The following is a 12,295-nucleotide window of genomic DNA, read 5'->3' on the forward strand; positions in this document are numbered from 1 at the left end:
CAAAACAAGTTAACCCCTCCTCATCCATTGAAATCATGCTGCATTTTATGTTGCTAGAGATTTTAGGGCTTTGGCTGGGAAGAGGATTGGTGTCCCCAGGACCCAGACCTAGAGACACGGGTTCACTCCCTGGGTTGGGAAAATCTGACGTCCATCTGAGGCCAAAGGACACGTGGCATTGTTCAGAGTTGGTGTACAAAGGTCAAGTCCCTCTCACATAAATATTTCAGAAAGGATCTAACTTCTCATCATAGTTGATAGAGAGGAAAGAAATACAGTATTGTATGTGGGGAGTATTTGGTTTGGGGAAAGCTGTTTCTCAGTAATCAGAACTCTTTCTCTGCTTGAAAGAGACTACACTTTGTACACACGCTCACATCTGTCCCCAGCTACCCTCCAGACTCGAATCTGCCTGCATACCTCCTTGAGCCACAAGAGAGCAGACTGCAAGCAGAGCGAACTGACAGCACCAACTGGGGAGCTAGTGTTTATGGCCCTTGCAGCCCGGGCTGGGAGGCAGGGGGGAGGCCCCTGGGATTGTTAAAGCATCAGGAAGCTGACCTCTCGCCAGAACTGTCCCTTCCGCCTTAAGAAGCCTATTAAAAAGGAAGAGCTCTTGGGCTCGGATCTAGGTTGCGTTAACATGGCGAAACGCACCAAGAAGGTCGGAATCGTGGGCAAATACGGGACCCGTTATGGTGCCTCCCTCAGGAAAATGGTGAAGAAAATTGAAATCAGCCAGCACGCCAAGTATACCTGCTCTTTCTGTGGCAAAACCAAGATGAAGAGAAGAGCTGTGGGCATTTGGCACTGTGGTTCCTGCATGAAAACAGTAGCTGGTGGTGCCTGGACCTACAACACCACTTCTGCTGTCACAGTAAAGTCTGCCATCAGAAGACTGAAGGAATTGAAGGACCAGTAGAAGCACCACCATTTGATAATGTTGCTAGCCTATAATAAATGGGTTAATTTATGTAAAAAAAAAAAAAAAAGGAAGAGAAGGAGCATTGACCTGTCAAAGCCAATGGCCACTGGAATGGATAGAAATGTGTATCATTGTATGTCTAGTAGTTACATTTATATTCATCTTAGAATGCACTGATTATAACGTGTTAATATAGTTTCTATCTGTCCACCAGCTGGAGTATTTATAAGGGGGACTGGATCTAACATAATTCATTCATTTGATGGATTTAATTATCTAGGTTCTATTGTTGTGACATGGGCTTCCCAGGTGGTGCGGTGGTAAAGAATCTGCCTACCAGTGCAGAAGAAGCAGGAGACATGGATTTAATCCCCGCATTGGGAAGATCCCCTGGAAATGGAAATGGCTACCCACTCCAGTATTCTTGCCTGGGAAATCCTATACGCAGAGGAGACTGGCGGGCTATAGTCCATGAGGTCACAAAGAATCCAACCCTACTGAGCAACTGAGCACACACGCACACACACATGGTTATAATATAAGGAAAGAATAAGAAGAAAAGAACTGTGAATTTGAACTCCAGTTGCTGGTCTAAGTGACTCTGCTGTAACCCAATATAAGTGATATGGTTGATAAAGTGAGAAGCCCAATGCTAATTTAGCAGAGCAGGACTTGTGGCAAAAGAAAAGGTCAAAATATGTGAATAAAAGGGAGAAGTATTCAAATCCTGTGTTTATTCTGAAATATAGTGTTTAGCCTTTATTATATGTACTTACAGCTTTCTTCTAATGTTACCATAACTCCTGACAGAAGAAAATGGCTTTGCTCTCATGGGTCTGGAAATTATCTAGTCCTCTCTTCCCCCTCTGAAACAGAGGTTTTTAAACTGCATTTTTGATAATGCAAGTTTTCTAAGCAGTGAAGCCATTGCATTAGTGTAGAATGTAGTATATGTCGCTATGTCTCAGAAACAGACTTTTATAGAAAGGACATCTTTTCGCTGGCTAAAATAGGACACAGGGAAAGACATGTCCATGGAATAGAAAGGAACGGATTTCTTAAATACATCAATTATTGTTTCTATGTCTAATTGGAAGTTAATGTTCAATAACTTTAGAGTTAGATCTATTTGATGGATTGCATTTTATGGTTCATTTATGTGCATAACCGCCTCCGTGTTGCTGACATCGGCACTGGGCTTGGTTGGCATTTTTGAGCTTATGCTAACTAGCCGACAAGGGGGAGCTACCTGGAGGTGTGCAGGCCTTAGGAACGGAAGTGAAGCCACTCATGGAGAAAGCGCAGATTCGGCCGGGAGAGTCGTGAATGTGCCATGAGTAAACACACTTCGAGTTAAACCACTAACTAGTTGATTAAAGAACTTCCTGGGTGGCACTAGTGGTAAAAATCCTGCTTGCCAATGCAGGAGACATAAGAGACATGGGTTCAATCTCTGGGTCAGGAAGATCCCCTGGAGGAGGGCATGGCAGCCCACTCCAGTATTCTTGCCTGGAGAATCCCATGGACAGAGGAGCCTGGTGGATTACAGTCCATAGGGTCGCAAATAGTCGGACACGTCTGAAGCAACTTAGCATGCATGCACGCCTGGTTGATTCATTCCCAAGAAGCACAGACCCTTGCTACTCAAAAGATCTCATACTTCAAACCTGAGTTTAAAATGCTTTCTTCCTTTGCAAAGACTTTTGACATTCTCCCAGGAAGCACAATTGTTCCTTCTCTAGGGCTTCCCTTGTACTCACAAATCCCTAGCAAAGCAGTTACCTTACTGTATTCTAACCATGTGTTTGTGTGTTGTTTCCTAGGGGAGGAAGAGATGGGATAATTTTTGTTTTCATCTTTATATGCCCAGGCCTATCACCTCACTGGCCTGAAAATTTTCTTCTTGTTGGATGAATGCATCAAAAATTCCAAAACTGCTTATCAAAAGCACCTTGGAACAGATCATAAGGCGGTTGAACAGCTGTCTTAAATTCCATAAATATTGATAAAAACGCGGCAGGAATAAAGATTTTTTTGGAACGAACAGAGGAAGATATATTTCAGGACACTTAGGTCTTTCAGAACCATTTGTGAAGATCACTTCAAATTTTCAGTTAAAAATCCCTTCATCTTCTAAGACTTTGTAAGCTGGATCCTTGCCAGGAGTATCTTTTATGGCTGAGCTCTCAACTGGTAGAAAACTGGATTTATGAATTCTGAGTCTGCTGGTGCTTCTTACATCACTCCCCTGCAGGATTAAAGTCCCTAAAATGTTTATCTGTTATTGACGTTAAGTGTCCACTTTCTCCTGGACAAAGAAATGACTGTATAATGGAACAATATGCTTAATGAGGAAGAAAGAGCTGGGCTAGAAAGGAAGATAATAATGGACCAGATCTTGCTGAGGAAAGATGCTGCTAAGATCCAGTGTGTTCTTGGTCCACAGAGAAGAGGGGCTTCTTTAGGCCACTGCCTAACCCAGCTGTAGGTTGCTTTCAATTTGGGTCTTCTTTTCTACAGTCTTTTACCATTTAAACTCTCACCTAATTACATTTGAAATACCCAAGACCTTTGGGAAGTGCATTTCCTTCAGGGAACCCGTGTTTGCCATCCTCACAGTTCTGAAAATCTCCCTTGGGTCCTGAATTCTACTTTAATCAGCTAATCTGCTTTCCAGAATTTCCTTTCTGAGGAATTAACCTTTCATCTCACTGTGCTATGAACATTGAACAGGTGAAAAGGAAGCCTTCCTTTGCCAAGGATAATTCTATCATGTTTGATAGCCGATGGGGCACATTTACAGCCAGTCAATACAATAGCAGGGAGCAGAAGGGATTCAGAATCAATGAGAGTTGTGCTTGCATGATTTAGAATGAGTCACTTTTCTTTTTTTTTTTTTTTATAATTTATTTATTTATTTTTTCAGTGGGTTTTGTCATACATTGACATGAATCAGCAATAGATTTACACATATTCCCCATCCCGACCCCCCCGACCCCCTCCCTCTCCACCCGATTCCTCTGCAGAATGAGTCACTTTTCTTTATAAAGGTCTTTTTTCCCTCCCTCTGAAAGCAACAGCTAACATCTCCTGGAGTTGTAGAAGAAATCTAAACAGAAGTGATGCATTCAAGTGGTCCCCAATATGCACAAGCCCCAGGACTTCCCTAGGGGCTCAGTGGTAGAGAATGCATCTGCCAACACAGGAGTTGTGGGTTCAATCCAAGGATCTGGAAGATCCCCTGGAGTAGGAAATGACAACCCACTCCAGTATTCTTGCCTGAAAAATCCCACGGACAGAGGAGCCTGGTGGGCTACAGTCAATGTGGTGACAAAAGCATCAGACCCAACTTAGCAACCAAACAACAACAACATGCAGGAGCCCCAGCCAGTAAAGACTATAAAGCCCCAGACAGTAACGGGCCTGTGTCGTATGATCTTTCTTCAGCTTAAGTTGCAACCAGTGACTTCACAACCTTAGTATATTTGATTTAGCCTAAAAAGAGGAGCTCCACTGACTCTTTGCCCTCATCCTGCCTCAGTCTGGCAGTGAGCTTTGGGAGATGCAGAGACCCCGATGGGCACCTGCACCATGTGAAGCCCACTCAGGCCTTCCTGCTTCTGGGCAGCACTTTGTCTCTCAGCTCAGAGCCTGTCGAGCCCAGTTCTCAAACCATCCTGTGCTTCCTGGACTTTACAGAGTGTAGAGTGATTGCCTTTCTGCTGATCATGTGTGTTCCCCTCTGTCACAGGAGGACTGTGTCCAGGGGCCAACGATCCTTGCGTGGAGAAGCCGTGTCCAGGGGACATGCAGTGTGTTGGTTACGAAGCCAGCAGGAGACCGTTCCTCTGCCAGTGTCCACCGGGAAAGCTCGGAGAGTGCTCAGGTGCAGAGCGCGGTGGGATGATGAGGGTCTAAATTCATATTCTGGAAGCCCTTGCCCTTGAGTAAATTACACTGCCCTAGCCCTTCCAGAAGACTTTCTGTCTGGATGTAACACTTTCCTTCAGAATGAACCCCAGCCAGCATCCACCTCAAATGCTTGGAATTTATCACAGCTGCAGCCTGTGCTCAGGAAACATGCAATGCCTGTGGGTTCCTTATATAGTGGGAGGCCATAGCCTGTGTTTCAGTTGTGCCATGTGGATGCTAAGGGTGTGAAATTATAGAAAATAAAAGGCTGTTGGTTAGGCAGAGGAGTTGGAATATCTGTGGCATGGCCTTTCATGTTCTGAGCCTATACGTCTCAAAAGAAAGTGAAGCTGAGCCAGTTCAGTTGACCTTTGTAGGGTAAGCGCAGCCTAGACCAGGTAAGGCTCCCCACTGCAAATGTACAACTAACTGCATGTTCCTGAAAGGTGAGGTGATCACCTCTGTGTCTTAAAGAAAAAAAAAAAAAAATCAGTATTTGTGTTATTCCAATCCAGATGATCCTCCATTTCTGATCATCACTCAATTTCAATACTTCTCTTGATTCATATGTGTTCTACCATTTCTTTCCTCTAGAGAGTCATGTTCACTTTTGTTACCAATAGAACCCTTTTTGTAGAGGATGTATTTCAGACATAAGCACGCTGATATCAGTTTTAGAATCCAAGAAATATTTGTTGAGTGATGATTATAATAGCAATTACAGTGGGAATAAAAAATTATTATATCTAGTATGTGCAAGGCACTTGCAAAGCAGTGGGTTCTAGAAACTCAGGCTTTGCAAAGACAAGCACTATTCTTAAAAATGGAAGCCAAAGCTCTTTCAGAGTTGACTTCAAGAACAGAGCTGTCCCTGAATCCACATACTTGCCTTTGAAGTCTTCTAAGTCTCTAAGATACTTATGCTGTCCCACCCCCAACACGCCTGCTGTATGCACCGCAGATGGGTCTGCAGGGTAGCAGTAGGGCACTTTTCCTAACTTCAGGTGTCCCTTTGTGCCCATCTCCCTTCTCCTTTCTGTATGCAAAATTCTTCATTGTCCATGATTATCATCCATTTTGGTGTATTTCCACACTTTCACCCCAGTGAGACAGCTTTTCAGGCATTACTTTGCTTCTTAAAACATAAAGTGGAAGGCAGTAAAAAAAAAAAAAAAAAAAAAAAAGAGCGAGAGAGAGAATGAACTCAGAATTTGGTGATATGGGTAGCTACTAAACATTTTAGGCAGGGGAGCCTGAAATTCATGGTCAGTGTGGAGTTGTGACTGCACAAAACTTGAACTTCCTTTGTATCACTGCCTTTATCAACACTTGTGCAAATGACCTAAGTTCGCTGTTCAGCATCAGGATACTTGGGGAATGTGGATATTCTTTGAAAATGGTTTCTCTTTCCCTTGCTTCATGGAAGTGAAAGTTTTGTCAAGTGTCTAAGTGGTGTGGGTGGGCATGAAGGAATATCTTTTAAAAATGCTGATTTTAGAAAGCAGGAATTGGGAATTTAGTGACTATAGGAGAATCCAGGTTGGAGAACAGACCAAGCTGCCCTTAACGTGAGAGAGCTCAGATGTGGGGCCTCTGACTGGTTCAGTATTTTTTACTCTGAAATTGGAATGTGGCCTGAAATGGAGAGCCAGTTGTTATCCACAACCGTTTGTCCTCAGTGCCCCGCCAGCACTCCACGGAGTTTGATCAATTCGATTGGTAGTCGTTCAGTGATGTCACAGGTCCCTTCTGGTTTCTGGGTGTTCAAAGTATCTATGTCTCCTCGTCATGGTCTTTTCAGGACACACTTCTCTCAGCTTTGCTGGAAACAGTTACATCAAATATCGGCTTTCTGAAAATAGCAAAGAAGAAGACTTTAAACTGGCCCTGCGTCTGCGGACCCTACAAAGCAACGGGATTATAATGTACACCAGAGCAAACCCCTGCATCATACTGAAGGTAATTAAAATGGGTTATCTTTGCCCGCAGTCAGTTCTCATGTTAGTATTTTGGCTCTTGGGTCTGAAATTGTTTTGTCTTTTAAGTTCAGAAAGCAGAAGCTGACTTTAGGGCCAGGGGAGCAGCAGCAAAACCGGGAAGTGTGCCAATACCCCATTTCCTTTTGTACATTCAGCTTCAGAATTGCCTCTTTGGAGACTGGGGTACCTCTCTCTAGAGTGGGTTCAAGGGCCGGCCTCCTTTGAGCTGTAATCACTCAACAGTTCATTAGAGTCTTTCCTAATCAATTCCACAGCAGGGGTGGTCCTTTCAAAAGGCTGACTGTGTCCTCTTATACCACATGGGTCTATCCCCAGTGACCTCTGAAGGTCACTTCTATTCTTGCCCAGGAAGGACATTGGAGATCTGGGGTATAGAAGATTCCATATGCCCTCTTCTGGCCCAAGGAGCCTAATTTTTAAATCATTCCTGGCCTCAGAAACTCTCCAAAGGCACTAGATTTCCTTTAGAGCAAGTCTGGCATTTGTATTCACATCAGAGCCTCTCATGCCTTCATAAAAACAACAGCAGCAATCATACTAACAGCTTTATATGCCTCATTTGGTTTGTGTTATGAAGTTAATATAATAAATGTGATTTATTTATGTATATATATACATATATGTATATATATATATACTCAGTCATGTGCAATTCTTTGCAACGCCATGGACTATATAGCCTGCCAGCCTCCTCTGTCCATGGGATTCTCCAGGCAAGAACACTGGAGTGGGCTGCCACTTCCAGGGGATCGTCCCGACCCAGGGATTGAACCTGAGTCTGTTGCGTCTCCCGCATTGGCAGGCAGGTTCTTTACCACTAGTGCACCTGGGATCCCACATGGAGACACAAGAGACCCAAGTTCTATCTCTGGGTCAGGAAGATCCCCTGGAGGAGGGCCTGGCAACCCACTCCAGTATTCTTTCCTGGGAAATCTCTGGACAGAGGAGCCTGGCGGGCTACAGTCCATGGGGTCGCACAGAGTCGGACACTAGAGGTTCATAGAGGTTGAATTATTGACACGGTTGTGCGGCTAAAGCGTGCCGAGCCTGGTCCAGTCTCGCTCACACCACGCTTCCCATTGCCTCGCTGTCCCCAGCTTTCAGTGTTGTTACTACAACTCATTCTATCCAGAATCACATGTGGCCTCTGTAGACAAGATTAAGCCTTCCGGATGGGAGGGGAAGGGGACCTAGGAGGGACCATGTGTATTGGAACACTGTTTTCCTCTGGACGTGCACTCAGAGGTGGGGGGCATCTGTCCACCAGGACCCGCTCATCCACGGGGAAATGGCGGGCGATTTCCTCCTTCCACTGCTCTGTCACCCGGTTAACGGGGCTCGCGGTGGGCCGTGCGTGTTAGCTCCTGAGCTTTGGCTGTTCGTTAGGTCACATCCACGTTGATTAGATGACTCAGGCTTTAATCCTGGAGGGAGAAAAGCATGTACAACAGTAGATGTGACGGCCCCTCCTGCCACATAGACTTCATATACCTGCTTCTGATACTGCCGGGCTCTGTGCAGAGAGAGTGAGCCGCGAACTGGAGTTTAAGTTGGCCACTTCCCGTAAGGAATCTCCCGCTACCCTGACTCATTCAACTCAGAGAATAATTTCAGCCCCGTTAGGAAAAACAGTGTTTTCAAAAGAAAACAAGGGACTTCTCTGGTGGCCCAGTGGTCAGGCTTACAGGGTAGGGACGCGGGTTCAGTCCTCAGTTGGGAACGAAGATCCTGCATGCCACAGGGCCAAAAAATAAAAATAAGAAAAATAAAGTATACCACTTAGGAAAGTTTTGGACAGATTTATTTTTTTAAAAAAAGAGAGAGAAACACTCAGGATGCACAGTTTTAGAAAACAGTGAATTCAAATCAGATCTTCATGATGGAAGAAGATAAATTCAAAAACCTAAGTCCTGTCTTTTTAACCCCCTGGCTACTGAAGCAAGCTGCCTAGCATCCTTAGCTCACTTTCTTTTTAAAAAAAAATTGTATTTTTTTAAATTTCTTTATTCATTTTAATGGGAGGATAGTTACTTTACAGTATTGCGATGGTTTCTGCCATACATCGACGTGAGTCGGCCATAGGTATACATGTGTCCCCTCCCTCCTAAACAGCCCTGAGAGGCAGGGTTGTATGATCACTGGGAAGGCACTCTGCTCACGCAGAGGTTGCAGCTGCCAGGGGCCCTGCCCGGGTGTCACTGACCTTCCCCCTCTCTCCTTCCAGCTTTCACAGGACTGGCAGCTGCTGAACATCCTTAGGAAGCAAATACTTTCTATTAGCAATTCTTTTAAATAGCGTTAAATTTGAGAGAGAACAAAAATATGGGATATGAATGGCTTGATCCTAAAATGGAGCTTGTCATTTGACACTTCACTGGCAAACGTCTAAAATGTGCAGAACCCTAGGGATGGGAAAGAAGAATAATTCAACCTTTTATGCAGCTGTAGCTCCTAAGATATATTGTATTTCATGAAACAAGTGTGTTTCTGAGAGTTGTATAAATTGAATCTCTATAAATGGAATTCTAATAAACCAGGGATGGTTGCTATTTGAAGGAACCCTTCCATTAATCCCTTTGTGATGTGAATAACCACCCCCACCCCAATCTGTCTGTTGGGTAAGTTTGCTTTTCATATGTTGGCTTTGCCCAAAGCAGGACACAGCTGTACTAAACTACTGCAGATACTCCCCTGCAGTCACCAGGAATAGCCACTTAGGGGATTTGAATCTGTTTGCTTAACATTTTCAGCCTCATGCAAGATTTAATTTCATTGGCTTTAGGTTCAGTGTGTGCCTTGTACTTTGGTTCAATGACTACGCTGCAGTGCTTTGTTTAAATTGCACCTCTTGGTTGTTTATATTTTCCCAGCTAAAGCACATTCTCTAAAAAGTACTTAAGATGACCTGCAAGGTAGAGGGTACCCCTCAAAGACAGTTGAAGAATTGCATGGAGACCTCAGGAAATGAATGTTCTCATAGACAAGGAGGCGCTCATCTTTCTGTTTACGATTGATACTTGTCTCTTCCAGAAGAGATTCCAGGCTCACTGTAAAACCTCAAAAGTGATAAAAATCAAAGCACCATTAAGATGAAAACAGGGATAGGTGAATTAGGGGAAGGGGATCAGGAGGGACAGACTTCCAGTTATGAATAAGCCATGAGGATGTAATGTACTACATAGGGAATATGGTCAATAATACCATAATAACTTTGTACAGCGACAGATAGTAGCTAGACTCAACACTGATGATCATTTTGTAATGTATAAAAATATTGATTCACTATGTGGCACACCTGAAAATAATATAATAAGTTAATTATACTTGTACTTTTAAAAAGATAAAAAACGAAAGGCTAAGACTCAACTAGTAAAATAGGGATGGACAGAACATTGAAAAATCTAGACCAGGGATTTGTTGAACACAGACCATAGCTCTGAATTTCCTGGCAGCCAAAGTCATGATGAAAGTGGTGGGATAGGTTCCGTGGCTCTCCTCAAACATGTAAAAGAAACATGTTGGATCACTAGGAGAGATTTCCAGACACAAGTAATATTTTTCCCTATGTTAGTCTTTCAGGTCCAATATTATAGCAAAAGTGCAAGAAGTACTTGCTCGTTAGTGTGTGTGCTAAGTCGCTTCCATTGTGTCCAACTCTGCGACCCTGTGGACTGTAGCCCGCCAGGCTCCTCTGTCCATGGGATTCTCCAGGCAAGAATACTGGAGTGGGTTGCCATTTCCTTCTCCAAAGGATCTTCCTAACCCAGGGATCTAACCCGAGTCTCTTTAAGTCTCCTGCATTGGCAGGCAGGTTGTTTAGCACTAACATCACCTGGGAAGTGCAGTTTAACTGCTTTTCACTCAGTCATGTCTGATTCTTTGCGACCCTGTGTACTGTAGCCCACCAGGCTCCTCTGTCCATGGGATTCTCCAGGCAAGAATACTGGAGTGGCTGCCATTTCCTCCCCCAGGGCATCTTCCCTACCCAGGATTGAACCTGGATCTCCTGCACTGCAGGAAGATTCTTTACCGTCTGAGCCACCAGGGAAGCCCAGATAACTGCTTTGCAATGCTGTGTTAGTCCTGGTGTACAATGTGAATCGCATATGCACACCTGTAGCCTCACTCTTGAGCCTCCCTCCCGTCCCCCACCCCTCTAGGTCATCACCAGGCACCAGGCTGAGCTCCATGTGCCTTACGGCAGCTTCCGTGTATTTTCATTCTCACGCTCTCGCGAACACGTGTGAGTGCCTACTTTTTCACCGCTAAGAAAACTGAGGTTCAGAGAGCGTCAGTGACTTGCCTAAACTAATCAACAGTGACCTGGCCTCTGGCAGTGGCGGGCAAGTCGGGAGTACTGCACTGTTTATCAAAAGAAGAGATTCCGAGGGCTGAGATTTAGTCATTGTGTGTTCATTAAAACTATATTTTTTGAGCATCTACTGTATGTTGTTGTTGTTCAGTCACTAAGTGATGTCCAACTTTTTGCAACTCCATGGACTGTAGCACGCTAGGCTTCCCTGTCCTTCACTACCTCTGGGCGTTTGCTCAGATTCATGTCGAGTGAGTCAGTGATGCCATCGAACCATCCCATCCTCTGTCGCCCTCTTCTTTTGTCTTCAGTCCTTCCCAGCACCAGGGTCTTTTCCAATGAGTTGGCTGTTTGCATCAGGTGGCCAAAGATTGGAGCTTCAGCTTCAGCATCAGTCCTTCAATGAATATTCAGGGTTGATATCCTTTAGGATTGACTGGTGTCATCTCCTTGCAGTCCAAGGGACTTTCAAGAATCTTCTCAGGCAAAACAATTCGAAAGCATCAATTCATCGGCGCTCAACCTTCTTTATGGTCCAACTCTCTCATCTATACATGACTACTGGAAAAACCATAGCTTTGACAATAGGGATGTTTGTCAGCAAAGTGATGTCTCTGCCTTTTAATACTCTGTCTAGGTTTTATAGCTTTTCTTCCAGGGAGCAAGCGTCTTTAAAGTTCATGGCTGCAGTCACTGTTCACAGTGATTTTGGAGCCTTGAAGCCCAAGAAAATAAAATCTGTCACTGTTTCCACTTTTTCCACTTTTATTTGCCATGAAGTGATGGGACCAGATACTATGATCTTAGTTTTTTGAATGTTGAATTTTAAGCCAACTTTTTCGCTCTCCTCTTTCACCCTCATCAAGAGGCTCTTTAGTTCCTCTTCTCTTTCCACCACTAACGTAGTATCACCTGTGTATGTGAGGTTGTTGATATTTCTCCCAGCAACCTTGATTCCAGCTTGAGCTTCACCCAGTCTGGGATTTCGCATGACGTACTCTGCGTATAATAGGGTGACAATTTTGAACCAGTCTGTTGTTCCACATAAGGTTCTAACAGTTGCTTCTTGACCTGCATACAAGCTTCTCAGGAGACAGGTAAGTTGGTCTGGTATTTCCATCTCTTTAAGACTTTCTCACAGTTTGT

At 44.2% G+C, this 12,295-nt stretch overlaps 2 protein-coding genes across 9 annotated transcripts in view; both read left to right on the forward strand.

Annotated features, from left to right (window-relative positions):
• FAT3 (FAT atypical cadherin 3) overlaps window positions 1-12,295 on the forward strand; it is a 762,831-nt gene that overhangs the window by 714,562 nt on the left and 35,974 nt on the right. For 7 of the 8 annotated variants that reach the window (XM_043876646.1, XM_043876691.1, XM_043876701.1 and 4 more), the window contains 2 exons: window positions 4,677-4,811; window positions 6,639-6,796. In XM_043876646.1, the coding sequence (XP_043732581.1) occupies window positions 4,677-4,811; window positions 6,639-6,796 (293 nt within the window). Of the gene's footprint in view, window positions 1-4,676; window positions 4,812-6,638; window positions 6,797-10,997; window positions 11,247-12,295 lie in introns of those variants that run through there. The other variant, XM_043876711.1, reaches the window with a different exon arrangement.
• On the forward strand, window positions 601-994 carry LOC122677053 (60S ribosomal protein L37a). Its single transcript, XM_043876807.1, has one exon. It carries the CDS (start codon window positions 644-646, stop codon window positions 920-922), a length of 279 nt encoding a protein of 92 aa, XP_043732742.1. The 5' UTR covers window positions 601-643; the 3' UTR covers window positions 923-994.

The sequence above is a fragment of the Cervus elaphus genome, chromosome 2, assembly GCF_910594005.1.
Source record: "Cervus elaphus chromosome 2, mCerEla1.1, whole genome shotgun sequence".
Taxonomy (NCBI): Eukaryota; Metazoa; Chordata; class Mammalia; order Artiodactyla; family Cervidae; genus Cervus; species Cervus elaphus.

Bases quoted from the DNA above. Each gene is read 5' to 3' on its own strand.
- LOC122677053 (XM_043876807.1), top strand. From the start codon at position 644: ATGGCGAAACGCACCAAGAAGGTCGGAATCGTGGGCAAATACGGGACC.